This window comes from Lasioglossum baleicum, chromosome 12, assembly GCF_051020765.1.
Source record: "Lasioglossum baleicum chromosome 12, iyLasBale1, whole genome shotgun sequence".
NCBI classification, from domain to species: domain Eukaryota; kingdom Metazoa; phylum Arthropoda; class Insecta; order Hymenoptera; family Halictidae; genus Lasioglossum; species Lasioglossum baleicum.
Window position 1 is genome coordinate 13,919,214 of NC_134940.1, and position 18,546 is coordinate 13,937,759.

Consider the following 18,546-nt stretch of genomic DNA (forward strand, 5'->3'; position numbering starts at 1 on the left):
AACGATATATTATTTTATTTTCTGCTTATCAAGTTTCTACTGAATTCTCGTTACTTGAAATTCTATTCTATGGCCATGCAAACAAAATTGTGGAATTTTTAGGAACTGTGACGGATGCTATTTTAACACTAGGTTTACGGAGGTCTAGAAATAACTATTCCACACTATTTTATAAACATAACAATTATGCTATCTTAATCTGTCCAAATGTTTGGCCATTTTTCTATTAATACATATGTATATACCCCAAGAAATAAATTTGATAAATAGTTCCTTAAGGAAGCATCTTTACAATCTTAATAATCGCAAATTAAGAATATTAGAACCCGTCATTTTAACAGGTCCCGTAAACCTGGTGTTTTAAGTGTGATACGCAAAACATGAATCTCGATTGTTTGCTTTTCGTGTACGATAAAAATAGTTAAACTGTTTTGCAGTGTCAGAATGATTGAAATATGATACAATTTCCCGAGTTTCGAATCAATGACAAATAAATATGTAACTCATAACTCGGATTAATTTCACGTGCGCACTTATTGCTGCAACGACACAATCAAAACTTTTTGGCTAGACTTTGTATCGCGACTGGCATGTTCGAGTTTCCATTAATACCGCACATTGTCGTCATTCGACTCAAAATAATAATGTTGGATATTAATGTTTTTCTTCCGCGTATGACGTATGTACAATCAACTATAAACGCGTGGAAAGCTGTCTTTCCGAGGAGGTCGAATTCGGAAGCATTGCGAATAGGCATTTCCGCGTGTCAACTAATATGTATGTTAGTGGTAGATATTTTTACTTGCATCCAACTTGCATTGTTTCTGGGTAAATTTTCAAAAATTGACCTCTAACAAGTACGTCAGTATTTTCTAGATGTTTGTTCCAACAACCACCGAAGAAGATACTGACAGTAAATGTTGCAGTAAAGCTCGACAATAACTATTACAGTGAACACGAGCGATGATAGTTGCCGCAATATAAATGTTTCATTTTGATAGTTGAAAACGGAACCTGAATTCTAATGTTTATGGACAGTTTCTGAAAGAAGGGAATACACTCTACACTGCAGGCCTGGGAAACTTACGGCTCGCGAGCCGCAGACTCCTCTCCCTACTACTACGTCCTCTTCACCAAACTCCTCTCCCTACTCCTGGTTCCTCTCCTCCGAACTCCTCTCCCTACTTCTGGGTCCTCCCTACTAAACTCCCCTCCCTATATACTCCTGAGTTCTACACCAAACTCCTCTCTCTACTTCTGGGTTCCCCTCACCAAACTCCCCTCCCTACTACTGGGTCATCTCCAACAGACTCCCCTCCCTACTATTGGGTCCTCCCTACTAAACTCTTTTCAATTGGGAGTCGTGCGAAGCGACAGCGGAGAAGAAGTTGCCCGGCACTGTTCTTCTGGGAGAGACATTAAACCTACCGGAGCCTTAAAAGTAACTGGTACATGTTCCCTTATAAAACTGACAAGATAGATTTTATTTGGACTTTGTGCAGCTCCTATTCTAATATGTGCTCCACTAAAGATATCTATACAATCATCATTTCTTATGAAATTATTTTTAGTATATTAATAATCGTAAAATAAAAAATCTGGAAACGGCCATTTTGACCGATGATGGTAGATTTAGTGTTAATTAAACTTTGCTTTGGACATTTAAAACTAAATCTACCATCGCCGGTCAAAATGACCGGTTCCAGGTTTTTTATTTTACAATTATAAAAATAGTAAAACTGATTTCATAAGAAACGATTGTATAGATGTCTTTAGTAGTGCACATATTACAATAGGAGCTGCACAAAGTCTCAATAAAATGAATCTTGTCATTTTTATAAGGGAACATGTGTACCAGATACTTTTAAGGCTCGGTAGGGGGGTTTAGTGTTAATTTTTATCACCCTTGGCTTAAATTGAATAATACCCGAGAAAATTGCTGTGTTAAAGGTTCAAATGTTTATAAAAGGTCATAACAAAATGTATCATTCTATTGCCTGATTTTAACCATAGTGCAGTTTGAAATGATTGCCACGCGAATTGCATTAAGAACAATTTGTACCGTATATCTCAGTAACCATTAGTTTTTCATCTCATAGTTTTTTGCAAGATTAACACTAGGTTTACGGAGCTCTAGAAATAACACTATTTCACATTATTTTACAAATATAACAAGAATGTGTCTGTCCAAATTTTTGGCCATTTTTCCAATAGTATATACCCAAAGAAATAAATTTGATAAATAATTCCTCAGGGAAGCATCGTTACAATCTTAATAATTAATCACAAATTAAAAATATTAGAACCCGTCATTTTGATGGGTACCTCAAACCTAGTGTTAAAATTACCCTTTACAATAAAAAAACTCAAGCTAACCTTTATATCCTGACAAAAAGTCAAACTAGAAAAATACTAATTATTGCAAGTAATTTAGGTGGCACAGTTAGCTGAATCGCTCTGTATAATAAACCTCTAAACTACAATAGTATTTCTTAATGAAAGAGTTCCATAACAATTGTATTCTAAAGTCGGACATACGTACAACAAACCTAATAGCTCGTGTCGACGTGGTACCTCGGTTACGTCGATATTGACCGGAAATAGCGAAGAATCGAAAAACGAAGGTGTAAAGCGCGCGTCTATCTTATGAAACTTTCGGATTCTATCTGACGCGTCTCTGCAGCCACCGGTAGTCTACCGCGGTTATTTTCGCTACGAAATTCCTCCGAATATACCTACATCGTCCGCAAAATCTTCTACATCTTCTCCCCTTCTAGCTCATGACCTGAGATCCACCGTACTTCTGGGTCGTATTAGATTACAGCGGAATCGTGGATTCGACGGTTCCCGGAAACCCGGCCAAACCTTTCGAAAGATTCGCGCGACGATTAGTCTCGAGACACGTACACAGCGGATCCGTGTTTTCGAGCGATCGTGCCTCATTTATGTAACGCGGATCATCCATTCCAAGTTTCATTGGGTACTTGGACGGTGCTCGTATTACAGGATCGTTGAAAATTCGAGGCTCGTGCCAGGTCGAAAAAATTTCTAACGCTACTCGAGAGCCACCTCTATCAAGAACGATTTGCAGACCTTACCGGATCAAATTGTTCGCACACTTCATTTCTATTAGACTGCGGATCTTTATGAAATTCAAAATTGTCGTAAAATTTCAAAAATTGAAGATGTCTATATATATATATATATATAATTTCTCCTCTATTAACCCCTCTCAATATCGTGTCAGACTCGTCATGAAGATCCTGAACAGAGTCTAATAAATATGTATGTTATTAATAGACTGCGGATCTTTATGCAAAATAAAAAATATTAAATGTATTGATTGCAAGAGACAGGAGCCAAATAAAAATTTCATTCTTCTTTTAATTATCTTATTAAGGTGAAACTCTGAATCTTTTTAATATTTCCTCCGTTTTTTAAATTGTACGTAACCATTTTTGTCATAAATGCATAAAATCCGCAGTCTAGTTATTGATTTCCTTTAAATCGAGATGAAATTCTATTTTGGTTAATGTATAGTTATTGGAGAGCAAGTAGACATACAATAGATATAAATTCCCCCTGTTTTAGGAAATTACGAACTACAAAGAAAGTTCTAATCACTGAAACCGTAAAATGAATCGTAAGGCAAGGGGTTAAAATCGTTAAGGGGAGAAATATCATTCAATGTAGTTTCTATCCGCAGTCTAGGTATTATATTTCCACTTTCTAGCGGAAGTCGTTAGCGCTTTCGTGCCACTTGTAATTACTAGACTGCGGATGTTTATGCAATTTTTAAAGTGGAAACAAATAAAACGTTATTTTCAGTAGTGGTAGCCTTTACAGATCCGATATAAATAAAAATCGTTTTAAACTCTGTGGAATTTTATATTCTATCATTTTTTGAAAATTTTCAAAAACCATAAATGCATAAAAATGAGCAGTCTAGTAATTGCTTTCGTAGAACTTTCGATTCAGTCGAGATGCTCAACCCATTAACTCCCAAGCAATGGATTAAGGCGATGTTCAGATGAACTATTATTTATTACTAGACGGCGGATATTTCTGCAGGACAAAAATTGCCGGAAATAATTATTTAGAAGATACAGGGAGCACACAACCCAGACATTTATTCGTTTTCTTAATAATTTTAATAAGTTGAGATCAATACAACAGCATTTTTAAATTCTGCAAAAACATTTTCACCGTTTCGTAACTGACCTGTTACAAATAAATAATGTTTAAAAAAAATAGATAGATAAAAAATGTATCAATTGCAAGGAATAGAAATCGAACGAAAGGTTCTTTCTTTAATAATTTGAATACATTGACAATAATATGTTGACATTCCTAAATTCGTTTAGTCTTCTTATTACTTTAAATTTCACCTACTCAATTTTACCACAGTCTAATTATAACAGTTTACATATTTATAGGAACTCGTCGCCAGAATACTTTCGTTAGCCACCGTATTACGAGCACAGACAACTTGACCGAGTGTTTCTTCTTTGGAAACTGATATAAAGAGGATCGGAGGTGCAAAATTCCGGCTGCATACACAAATACCATGATTAACGATGATTCACAAAATAGATCGGGTGTTATGTAGATCGGTGATGAAGAACAAACAAGTCGGGGAAGTGGGTTACGAATTATTGTGCCGATGATGCTTCGGGATCGTTCGTGAATGTTTGGTTATGCGATATACGAATCGGAGCTGGTCACCCGAGTGTTTCGCCTCGTGATTCCGAAATCCGTGCCAAGAAATATGTTCGAGTTAAAGAACAGGACAAAGGAACATTTTCAATAAGTAAAAAATAAATTGTTTCAAAATCGATTGCAAGGATCAGCAGCCAAATTTCTTTTTCTCTTCAACATTTCGACCGGTTGAAAATTCTTTTAATCTTTTTACTGCTTTAAATGTCATAAATTGAAGTTGCCAATGTATGATTTTTCCTCTATTAAAATCATTAAGAAAAGAAATAACATTAAAGATTTCTATTTTCTGCAATCGCGATGTAGACAATTTTTTATTTTAAAGATCTATCAAATCTCCGATTTTTATTAATCTCGATACAATCGCCACGGGTAAACTTGTAGTTTTGTTAGGCACTACATACTACTCAATAGCTTGACCTTCAATCAGTTGTGTTTGCGTTAAGGTTCTTTGATTAATGGCGACAGAATCGCCACCAGTCACACTGTCAGATAAGCGAGCTGCTTAAAAACATTGTTTGCCTTCGATGTAACTTACATAAGATCGACAATCGGTTTCTTTCTGGGAAACATGTTTGTTTCATGTGTGTACTTTGAACAAAGTTTTACTTTATTATTATATTTATTGCGTTTACGTACATAGGGAATATTTATTGTATAGTTATAACTAGACTGCGGATCTTTATGCAAAATAAAAATTTCTTAGCTGAATTGCACCAAACTGGAGTGAAATAGAAATTGATTTTCTTCCCTATTGTTTTTAGTAGGTTGAGAATGATGTAATAGTATGTTTAAATTTTTCGAATATTTTTGCTACTTTAAATTACACCTATTCGTTTTCGTCATGAATGCATAAAATCCGCAGTCTAGTTGTAACAAAGTTTGACCAGTTTATGCTCGAAAACATGCAATTAGGTTTACGGACCCGTCAAAATGACGGGTTCTAATATTCTTAATTTGCGATTACTTACCAGTTCAACAAATCCGAATTATTAGAATTAAAATTTATTAGAAATTGAATTTATTTATTAGATTTATTAGAAATAGAAAACAACAAATCAGAATTGTTTACCAAATTTATTCCTTTCAGTATACATATACTATTGGAGAAATGGCCAAAAATTTGTGTAGACACATTCTTGTTATGTTTGTAAAATAACGTGAAATAGTTATAGAGTTCTCCGTAAACCTAGTGTTAATAAAGTCATTTTAATCTGTTAAAATGTTACCTTATCAAAATAACAAGAATATACCTCCTCAAGGTTTGGTCGACAAAATAGCAAATGGGGGCCAAATTCTGCTCCAAGCACGATCGTGGCATCAAAATGACCGCCTTTTGCTCACAAAGTACGATTACAAACATTGATCAAAATTTGCTCGAGGCGGATTTGGCTGGCTGGATAGTCACATGATTCTTATTCAAATGATTAATTCTTTATCTACAATATTCCATCTTATTTGCTTCGTCGATCTATTCCCGAGAGTAAGTTAAAACGTGTAGATACACGCAACCAGCAATTAGTTGTTGGCAATCGTTCGAAAGTCAAAGGCGAAAGATTTGTTGCATTCTTGGAATTAACGATCACAGACGTTGAATTAATGTTCGATTAGTCGAATGATTTGTACGAGATTATGTTCGGTTGCCAAAGGTAATTATACTAATACCTTATCTGTTTGTGCTGACCCAATTTTTCGAAGGATACTCCGCAGTACCGTTTATGATAGTCTCGAGATGAACGGGAGTTTCTAAATTGCCAAAATATCTTTATGCTCTTTTCAGGAAAGCAAATGTTAAGAAACATCACAAGATTGGAATAGAAAGAACAAATTCTTTATAAAAATTGAAATTGAAAATGATTATCATAACGATTAAAGTTTCAAGGATTTGAAAAATGACATTGCAAAATAGGATTTGTTTGCAGTTACATATTGTAGTTTAAGTTTTCATCTGTTTCTGAATTATTATAATATTTTCAGTTTCTGAATACGTAAGAATAAGAGTAACCTTAAATGTATTATAATTTTTCTAACTACTCGTTTTCTGTCATTCCAGTGGCCGAGGACTGACCCGATAAAATAGCAATATGTCCAAGCCAAAGGCAAAGCTCGTGAACAAACAGTTCAACTCACCTATCAACCTCTATTCGCCACAAACAATACAGGAAACCTTGGATAGGCAGACTCAAGTATTGGCTAACGGTGCAGTCGGGTAAGCAAATTTTATAAAAATATTAACCTTCGCACTGCATATACTAATGGGCCGCCCGGCTCTGGGTTAGAGGATAGGAAGCGTAGATGCGAAATGCGTTATGTTCTGGAAAAGGGTAACTGCACTTTCGAGGAGGCATTATGCGGAAGGGAAGAAAAGAAAATAGTTGGAGAAAGTAGTGTATAAGATAAAAAAGTAAGGGAAGAGTGGGGAGGATAAAAGAGAAGGGGCAAAATAAGGGTGAGCTAGTTTCATAGTTAATCGTAATAAAGCGTTTTCTTTCTAATGGTTATTTTTCTGGTGACAAATGTAAAAGTAGGTGGAACGTAGATACGAAATAAAATCATAATTCAACGGAGATTTCTTTCGATGGCTTCAAACCCAATACAATAATTCTATCGATAATTATAATTGTCCCCAACACGGATCTGCCCAGGGACAATTATCGGCCAGGGATATTATTCTTTGACTATTGCCCGAACGTAAAGAAGGACAGCGGAGCTCGAGAGGCCTCGGTCGCCGAGAAGTGTAAACATCATTAATCCAATAAGAAAACTTCTTTATTTTTCATCGTTCAAATCTGTTAAGATCGTGATTGATTTAAATTAAATTAATCGTTTTTGACACTGTCTGGCTGTTACTTTGACGAGTGTCCGTAAAGGTAGGTTACAAAAATGTTCCTAAACCTATTGTTAATAGAAACGGCCCACTGTCCGGCATTAGGGGAACTCCCCATTGTATTTCCAATTCGTGTACTGCGATCAGATGACGGGAAGGTCCCTGAGGCAAGACTTGTGTCCCCACTCTATCTTCCCCTTCTACGACGTTATCCCCACGTGACGCGTTTCGTCTCTGCCGTGCACGTGTTCGTTACTGGCAGAGAGAGGGTAACTCTGTTCCCCTCGATTCGTGCTCCCTCCCCTCATGTGGCAATAACATTGCTGTCCAGGGACCCCTCCTCGTCATCTCACCGCAATAAAAGAAAGTCGGGGAAGTAAAAGCCAGCCGCCGCGCCGGTTCGATTCAAGGGAGAGAATGGGCAAATGTCCAGGGCTGGCACTCGGGCGCTCTCGAGTCTCGAGAATTGATCGGACTAATTAACCACCTTGCGTCGATCTGTCCTGCACGGGTCGTTTAAACGTACTTGTATCGATTCCCGTTGGTTGAGCAGATGTTCACCGGTTGCAGGTTGATGAATCAGCGATCTAGTCGTCATTGGGCGAGTCGACTGTTATTTTCAGAGGGCCGAATCACACGGGTTAGAAATAAACCCCGCTCAGAGGCTGGCCGTTGCGCAAAGCCCACGAACGCTATCGTACTTGACTTAGTTTCGCGTTTGGTGGCCTCGGGGTTGCGTGGTTCACCGGCAGTTTTCTTGCGTGTCGCAGGATTTACTTTCTCTCGCGTTCTCTTCCGCTTCTCGCCGAAATGCTCACCCAAAGCAGGTGATTCGAAACTCACTATTCCGTTTAATCAGTTTCTAGGATTATCAATCGTTCAGATCGACTAGAATCATGTAAACAAAGCGCGGTGGATGATCACCACCTTCGCGATAACCAGACTCCGGATCTTTATGCGAAATGAAAAGTTTGTGCACCAATCGCAAGTCACGGGAGCTAACTATAAATTTATATTTTTCACTAATCGTTTTAATGTGCTGAAGAATAATCTTTTAATATTTTCACCGTTTTTTTAAAATTCCATCTGCTCATTCTCGTCGGAAATGCATACAATCCGGAGTCTACACCTCGAGATTCCATTTTCCGAAGAGATAATCTTCATCCGGAGCAATACTCCGCCAAAGTATTGTAAAAAAAACCGTAATTCAACACAGACAACCTTTGATATTATTGATAAAGTGTCTAGTGAGTGATAGAATGTTTTAGTTTAATTTTGTTTGGTTATTTGAAAATCGTAAGAATCACAAATATGACTGACAGGGAAATTGATCATCACTAGTTGCGATACGTAAAATTTCTTTGCGGTTGAATCATTTAGTCTACTGCAATATTTGTGGTGCTATAAACTGTGATCGTTAAATCTTATAAAATCAGCCATAAGTCATCCGAATACTTCAATGGTTACTCACCGTGTGTACATAGTGATACTTTATTTTGGCGTATGACCATTACGCGACCGTTAAGTCGTTAAGTAGTACATGATTATAACTAGACTCCGGATTTTATGCATTCATAACACAAATGAGCGAGTACAATTCAAAACAGTGAAAATATTATTAAAATACTTTAAGATTTATATTTAAGAATTATATTTAGCTCCTGCAATTGATGCGCAAACTTTTTATTTTGCATAAACATCCTGAGTCTAATTATAACAAAATTCATGCTTTAAATAGCCGGGAAGGAAAATGACAAAATAATAGATTAATTTCCTTAAAAATATTCAATGACTACATGTTTTGCGGTGTCACTTCATTTCCACTTCGTACACAATACCGAAATTTATAATAAACAGATCGTATAATAGGAAAAAATAGTGACACATCGGTGAATTTTTTAGGATCGACTTCAATCAGTTAGCCAAACCGGCGAACCTGCAGAACAGCGCGGTTCTACGGATGCTCGAAGAGGAAGAAGCTAGGCAACGAAATGGTCAACCAAGTGAGTACTTAACAGTACTACAATCCCATTTCTATACCCCTAAGAAGTTCTCGAGAAATTGTCGATATTTAAATTCTGATAGTTTTGTAAAAATAGTACAACCACTGGCCTGGAATTCTAAAGCCTCTACTTTCGCAAAGCAGTATTCATTTTCCTCCAAGTCCAAGATATTTTTACATGACGTAACAAGTGGCGGACTGAAGAACCGATCCTCGTTAAAAATGCTGAGAGTGCAAACGTTTCCAGAAACTTTGAAAAATTTTAAGATTGAAGCCTTCTCTTTGAAAATTAATGCACGATTTTTTGGTCGCCGTTTTGTGGAACAAAAATGAGAAACAAATTCCGTCGTGTAAAGTTGGCGGCACACCTCTCGTTCAAAGCTCCGTAAAACGGTTAAAAGAAATCGTACATCAATTTTTTAGGCGTCATTTTGAAGAGGAAGCTTTAGTCTTTGCACCTATCGTGATTTCAGTCGTTAAAAACAATTTTCAAACTTTTCACTGATGTTTAAATGTATAGAATTTTCGATGAAATCTTAGGATATATTGATTATGAAACTAGAATAAGGCGAAATTTATTGTCGTACGATCATTTTTGACGAAGCTATCACAGTTTAAATACAGGCAATTTTTCGAGAATCGTGTATTTAGTGTTCGAACATTTTAAATTTAAATCACAATACATGCTGTAAAAACTTATAACGAATAAGTTGACAAAAGTTGAATGGGTTGACAAAAATTGCATATGTAAGACAAGAAAGTTGATTGTAATACTGTCCAGAATAGTTTGAAACCAGAGATTAAATTGTTTAAACTACGCAAACTATAAAATAATTTAGAAATTATCGTTTAAAAGATTATTTTGTGTAGAATAATTATGATCAAGCCCAAATTGTATTCGACTTACTGTGCAGCTACTGAAAAAAATTGTCGTTCGTATTGGAATCATGAAAAGTGGCCATATATGACAATTATATGACGTTAATTAAAACAAAGTAATTGACGATGTAGACCTGTGCACGTAAAAGTCAATATCACGTTGAATTACAAACGTTGTCGTAGTTACCGTGTACGCAAAGTTCAATTTTGAATTGCAAATTTTTAGACAGTTACCGTAAACATATATTTTTCTTTATCGGCACACCTTCCATTGTTGTGGGAATATTTTTTACGCGACGAAGAAGGAAATGTAAAGAACTATTTCCAAAATTATCATTGGGAGATTTTATATAGAAATAGATATATACATTTTAGTAGAAATTAAAAATGAAATAATGCGAAATGATTTATTTCACTCGAAATATTAACAGAGCGTTAGTTATTATTGAAACAGTTACGTTAAAATAGTCTTATGCAAACTGAATCCAGATTTAAGAGCAACGAATAACTCATATTCCATACAATGATTTTATCTTTCTAGTGAAGAGTTAAATATCGAAATTAAGAAATGTTTAGGCTGATTATGTTAATTCATAAATTCATAATTAGACTGAAATACTAAACTGTAAATTGAAATACTAAATTAAGAATGTTGCCACATTTTTTGCAATTTATTAAAGCTACTAAAAGAAAAAATATATTTCAATTTAGCCCCTAATTCTTACAATTCGTGTAGATCATTTTTATTCTGCTTGAAGATCCGCAGTCTACACATAATATTGTTATTGATAAGTAGACTGCGGGACTTCATGCAAAATAAAAATTTTCTAATTTAATTGAATCGAGAACTGGAGGGAAAAATGGAAATTTATTTTCTTTCTTATTATGTTTAGCAGGTTGAAAATAATGTAACAGTATGTTTAAATTTTTCGAATATTTTTGCTATTTTAAATTACACCTACTCATTTTTCTCATAAAAATGCTCAAAATCCGCAGTCTATCGATTTCATTATTTACGAACCAAACATTCAATTTAACTACAAGAAAGAATGAAAATCGAAAAATTTTTTCGTACGAACAGACGAGAAAATATCAGATCAGCTGTTTAACTGATTACGGCATGAGTCACTGTGATCATTGTAACAAAATTCTCGATTTAGCAGGGAAACATTATCACCCTTGCTTCGAACATTTGGCTGTGAGTCAAATCGAAGCTTGTAAGACAGACGATATCGCAGACAATACAGAAACACAGCACAAGTGTATAAAATTTGTACAACGATCTACACGATTTATAATCATTTATCCTCTGCTCCAAACTGTAATCGCTTCAATGGATTTTTTCAGCATGTCAATTAATACGTACTCTGACTGATTGCTTTATTAGCAAGAAAAACGACTTGAGGATGTTGCTTAGTTAGCAAGCGGATTCATGGATTGCGCAAACGAAGACTAATCAGAAGGTCGCATCTACGAAGGCTATAACGAGAGGCAAATCTTTATGCTGCAAGCTGCTAGTCTATTGCAAAGGAGACTAACACCGCTTTCAGAAAAGCTGGTTTGCACTATCGACCAAGAGGTGAACACTAACACTTTCACTTGCACGAAACATGTAGTTGTCCAACGTAAAAATTAATCCTAGAATGACATCGTGCGATGTATATTATTACTGTTATATTTATTATGTTTTGGTTTTCACCCATTTCAATCCTGCATTCAATCAATTGTGATGATTAGACTCCGGAATGTATGCATTTATAACAAAAATGAGAAGATGCAATCTAAGACAGTGAACAGATTAAAAAACTTTAAGAGTATTAATATATTATTTTCACTACATTAAAATTATTAATGAAAAATATAAATTGAGGTATAGCTCGTGTGCCTTGCAATTGATGCACAAATTTTTTTATTTTGCATAGAAACCCGGAGTCCAGTGACGATACAAGAATTTGAGAATATTGTTATATTGTTTTCGATCACTTAAACATATTAAGAAAGAAAACAAATTTCTATTTCACTCCAGACTGTTGCAATACACGTAGAAAATTTTTATTTCATTTATTATTGTCCGCTGTCTACTAATAGCTAATCCAGACAGGGTGTCCCAAAAATATGGTACGTCCTTGAAAGGGTTGATTACAGAGGTAATTTCAAGTAATATTTTCCGGAGTTATTCGCGAAAAACACTGACACTTTTCAAAGGAGAAAGTTACTTTATTAATAAGCTACAACATTTTTGGGACACCTAGGTTTCGAGAAATACCAGTCACTGTTTTTCAAAACATCATTCCGAAAAAACGCGTTCAGCTTATAAATATTACCATCCACATAACTTTGTTAATTTAACGAATCTTTGAAAAATTTCTGAAGAATACGAAAAATTAAAAAAACGTAGACTTCTTTTCGAGTAAAGAGTTTCTTTATTTCACACGTTAATGTTCTTGTGAATCTATTCCAGATTTCTGAACTCGAGGTCACTCGAAGGCCACAGAATCGTAGGTTGTTGAACCCGTCTCGACATTAGTTGCAGTACTATTTGTTTCACAATACTATAATATAATTTGTTTCATAATAGAATGTCTTAGACAAGAATATATGAAAAACAAGGGTAAGAAATCTGAGACCATGGTGTGAAATAGAGAAATAAATGAACTCCACTGATTAATGATATAAATATATAATAATAAATAATAACACCATATAAGCGACGTCAAAATAGTATTTATAATTTTTCAAATCATATTGGAGTTGAGTAAACAAAGGATCTACGAACTCATAATTCGTGTACAAAGTTTGCAATCTATATAAATAAAAATCAAATGCTGTTCGTTGATAAGCGCATCACTTGAGAACGGGTGGACCGGTTTGGCTCATTTTTTTTTAATGTTCGTAATAGTCCGAATACGGTTTCAGAGAAAGAAAAATTGGAAAGGTAGCCCGAAAAAATGGAAAATTCGGGAAAAACTGCTTTGTGAATCATATTTCACAATACAACAAAAAAACGAACGTCGCAGCTTTTAATCAATATTTCAATAGGAATTTACATTATCGACGTGACTGTTTGCATTATCGACATTATCAACATCCGCCAGTTAGTTTATTTCTATTCCAATTTATGAATTTACGTTATCGACGAATTAAACTATGTGTGTACAATTTTTTTTCATATTGTCAAAAGTTGTGATGTGATTAGTGCGGCCACTGTGCGCTTCCCGCCAGGGCAACCCGCCCGGAGGGCCCGAAGGCACGCCGCGAGCAGATAGTTCTAAATTCTAAATAAATAAAATGATGAAGCTTGTCGTGGAATACGATATTACAACAATACATGTACAGCGTAACAAGTACATATGTATTAATAGTGTCACATCAAAACAAGGTTGTTAAATTACAATTTTCTAAGATGGTAACACGACAATGTCATTCTAGGATTAAATTAAATAAGGTCATATTTATCATTATGATGCTTACAGCTTGCTCTGATTGTTTTATGCACTTATATGTGTTGCTTTTGTTACTTATATATAATATGTATACACAGTGGGTGTACAAAAAATATTCGTACACCTTTTAAAAACTAATATCATTCTAATTGATTATAAAAAGTCACACAGGTCATTTGGTACAATTATAAAAAAGTTATTAGTTTTTAAAAGGTGTACGAATACTTTGTACACCCACTGTATGTTGGAGTGTAGATAGATTCACCAGTGATGTCGTAGTCCCTTGCAGTGTTGTGGTATCCATCGGGCTGCAAACTCGTGCAACAAGTCACAACACTTGGAGTAGAAATCAACAAACACTTTTATTTCCGAATTACGAAATAACTTGCTTCGTCGGAGGCTCGGCGCCGAATGGCGACCCATCTGTCATTCATCAAACCTTTTCGTTAATCTAGGTAGGGGGGATGAGGGTGATTTCGCGGTAGCCTAGGGATTCTTGGGCGAAAGGAAAAAAAAACATATATTTTTGTTTACTTCTGAATAAAATGAAATATCAAAAGCATAATTAAGTAGAGCGTTAAGATGACATATAACTCATTAAATTAAGGTCAATATTTATTGGTATAGAATTGCAATTCAAACAAAGGAACAGAAATCCTGCATTTCTTTCTTTACAACCTAATATAATAAAAATAATTTCATAAGAAATGATCGTATAGATATCTTTAGTGGAACACATATTACAATTGGAGCTGCACAAAGTCTAAATAAAATCAATCTTGTCATTTTCATAAGGAACTGGAACATGTTCCAGTTACTTTTAAGTCTCGGTAGGTTTCGTGTTAATGGGTGCAACATGAATTTTCGAAATAGTTGTTATTATTATCTATGGTCTTCTGCCATTTATCAAGTAACTTGTGGACACCGCGATGACACTTGGCGCCTTTCAGGTGAAATAGTCATTGAGCTATTTTCCGATCTGTTCAACTATCGAGGATTTATTTCCAACTCATAGTCCTCCGCATCGACCGAAGCAAGATGTAATTTTTACATTCGTAAAGCGAATAAAATGCAGTGGCTCGGGAGGAGAATTTCGTTTACATTTGAATAAATCACATCCACGTTTAGCATTTTTAATGAAAGGACATTTATTATGTTACTTACAAGTACAATTTCATTTACTTACAAGTACAGCTTAGCTTCTATCGCCGGTAGATTAGGATTCCCCGCAAAATTGCTTCATTGAAGTTTGGTTTTTACACATGCATACACCTATAATCAGAAAACAGAATTAATTTCAGAGTTGAATTGTTCAAATCTGAAAGTTTAATTTCAGTTAAAACATTTAATTAGTTTAAATTAGATAAAGAAGATTATGTAGTCATCTTTAAATATTTTTAGCTGATTACAACGTTGCCTGATTCTGATGAAACTTTTAAAATGTGCTGATTTTTTTCCATTACTAAAATGATACTTGAAATCATCTCGGGAATCGCCCTTTTCGACGAAGTACAACATTTAATTTGTACACCTTATTTACCTTATGTAGTAGACACATAAAAAGATTGTAAAATAGCTAATTCTAGTTTCTTAACAAAAACTCAAGTCGTACGGTGCACTTTTTAAAAAGTGACATCATTTTGATCTGATTGTGCATATAAAATAGATATAATGTTTATGAGGGCCATTATCGATTGAAGCAAATGAAATCGATTCTTCAAATGCTTGTTATACGAGTCAATGTCAGAAGTGCCAACGTGCCAAACGCCGAAGAAAAATAGTGGGTTCAAATGTGATTTTGAAAAGGTGACGCCAAACGTAGAGCCATCTTTCTTTTTCTGCGTCTAATGAGATGAGATTTAATAGAAAATTCATTAGATTTTATCGTGCTTAAATATAAAAAGGTGGATTAACTGAATCGTCTCCCTACCTACCGCTATCATTCCCCACTTTTTGGACAGTAACCAAGGAGTCTCTAAAATCGGTAGCCAGGCCGTTTCTGCGATAATGAAAAGTGCAAGTGACTTCGGGGTAGCGTTAGTTGTTGGCCGGTATCCGTTTTGGCAAAGTCGGTATCTTCTTCTTCGTCCTCGCAGTGACTAACTAAGTGTCGTCTTTTCTAAAGTCATGTGAAGCTATGGTACGTTTGCTCAATAAATCCTACCACCGACGAGCAAAAGAATTTTGATGAATTCTTGTGTATGCGTAACTAATTAAGAACGATTTATACGAACGGCTGGAATTTCCCGACGATTTTAATCGTACGAGTGAGAAACTATATACAATAACAGTGTGTAACATTAATTAATTGTTGGCGAACCATACGACGTATGTAACAAACAAATTTTTTCGCTTTGTACCGGACTGATAGGTATAAGAGACTTTTTGTATTTGCGATACAGAAATAAAAATTCAGTTGCGGAACTTCAGGGTGACTTTTATTATTCGAAGTTGCAGCCAGTGGCTTCGATCCTTTTTCTTGACACGGCTACACATATACAATTTTTCATCGATTCTCCGGAAAGACTGAATCAACGCGAAATTATATTTCATTCCGGCGAACTTCTTAATACTTAATTAGGGCCATTGATAACATAGAACTACGCAAGAAATTAATAATTCTGCTCGAACTAGATACTATATGCGAAAGGACAAATTTTGCACGCTATTCTAACAATATCACAAATAATTTAACATAATGTCAAAGTCTACGTCATAAATTAAATTCAGGTCATTAAATATGAGGTACAACACATTTTTATTTATTTTCATTTTCTCAGTGAAAAATTATTAGAATAATGTCGTGTGTGGATCCACGAGAAAAGTTAATCATGAATTTTTGAATGGATTTTGTTATGTCCAATTATTATTACGAAATTATAATGGTAATGCTATAGACTGCTTCAGAATTTGTTGAGTCGGAGAAAAGGGATTCTTAATTAATACACTAATTATAAGACCTAAAGAAAAGATTTACACAATTCATATACTATTTATTAGTTAGAAAGAAAAGATTCTTAATTAATATGATAATTACAGGTCAGAGAGAAAGGACTCTTAATTAATATGATAATTACAAGTCAGAAAGAAAGGATTCTTAATTAATATACCAATTACAAGTCAGAAAGAAAGGATTCTTAATTAATATACTATTTATACGTCGAAAAGACGGAGTTTATAATTAATATACTAATTATAAGTCAGAGAGAAAGAATTCGTAATTATTATACTAATTATAAGTTATCGAAACTTCATAGTCTGTTTCATCTTTGCATTACAAGAATTGGCTTCCAGACAAACTTGAAGTTTACAGCAGGTACTAAAGAAATAGGGTTGAAAACCGAAGTGTCTGTAAAGGCTGTTCGCTTGTCAGTTAGCCAATTATTATTGTGTTTATACTCATGAGTCATATGCTAACGGGTAATCATAAATATTTTTAGGAAAGATTTGACATTGCATTGTTCTCAGGTTTTGGCTCAATCTATATATTATTAATATACATATTTCTATAGAAAAGTAACACATATTTCATAGTCTGAACACGTTTTAGATTTCGTTTTAATTAATTCCTAAAGATACAAAAATAATGTAAAAACTTTTTTGACAAAGATATCTTTCCTAGTAAATGTTACAGTAGAGAGAGAGAGAGGATCTCGGTTATCCGAACCTCTGATGTTAGAAGTCTCCGTTACACGAACACGCTTCACACGTGAATATTCATTTTCAATCTAGCATTGTAATTAGTAGACTGCGGATCTTTATGTAAAATAAAAATGTTCTGCATTTAGTGTGGGGGAAGCAGGAATAAAATAAAAATTGATTTCACCCCTTAATGATGATCGTTACATTAAAAACAACATTACAGTATTCTTAAATTTTTCTAATCTTTTACTGGTTTATATTTCACCCAACCAGTTTCTTCACAAATGCATAAAGATCCGCAGTGTAGTAATTAGTTACTGTTCTATTATACGAATTCTTAAGTTCCCTTTCCAGTTCGTTAAAGTTATCCCCATTTTGCAAGAAAGTTAATTGAGTCGGTGACCAACAGAATGACGTATTGTATGGGTACTAACTGACCAGAACGAATTGTTCGAACAATTCGATGGTAACGCGAACCTGTAACAAGTTCATTTCTATTTCGAAAACCATATTTTCGTGTCCATGGTCTCATGCGTTGACATCCAATATTCAAGGCTCTAAAAGAAAGAATCTAAGAATATACTACAGCGAGGTCGTGCCGAAATCAAGCGAATTCTTCGGCAATAAACGCGTAAATATAAACTTGGCCGGTGGCACGCCTGCGGTGTACCGGAGTGAATAATAATTCGTTTTATTGACGCAATAACAACACTTTTTCACGTTTCTTTTTATCAAGCACGAGGAAGCGAAACTTGATCTCCGAAACTCGCGGCCAACTATGCCGCGACGCGACAGAAACGTGTAATATGACGTCATTCCCGCGTCGGTTTTGTAATTGAAGTACGAGTAAAATACCGAACACTTTTCTATCGAATATATAAAAATATCCAGTGAGTGTAAAAAGTATTCGTACGCCCTTTAAAATAGAATAACTTTTTTATAATTGTATCAAACGACCTGATTTTTTATAATCAATTAGAAGCATTGGTTTACGAAATGATATTAAAATAAAAAAAAATTATAATTCACAAGGTTAC

The 18,546-nt window shown here is 34.8% G+C and overlaps 1 protein-coding gene across 4 annotated transcripts in view; it reads left to right on the forward strand.

Annotated features, from left to right (window-relative positions):
* LOC143213881 (uncharacterized) overlaps window positions 1–18,546 on the forward strand; it is a 31,683-nt gene that overhangs the window by 5,389 nt on the left and 7,748 nt on the right. For 3 of the 4 annotated variants that reach the window (XM_076434183.1, XM_076434186.1, XM_076434184.1), the window contains 2 exons: window positions 6,770–6,925; window positions 9,446–9,546. In XM_076434183.1, coding sequence (XP_076290298.1) covers window positions 6,801–6,925; window positions 9,446–9,546 — 226 coding nt within the window. In that variant the 5' untranslated portion in view covers window positions 6,770–6,800. Of the gene's footprint in view, window positions 1–6,769; window positions 6,926–8,210; window positions 8,371–9,445; window positions 9,547–18,546 lie in introns of those variants that run through there. The other variant, XM_076434185.1, reaches the window with a different exon arrangement.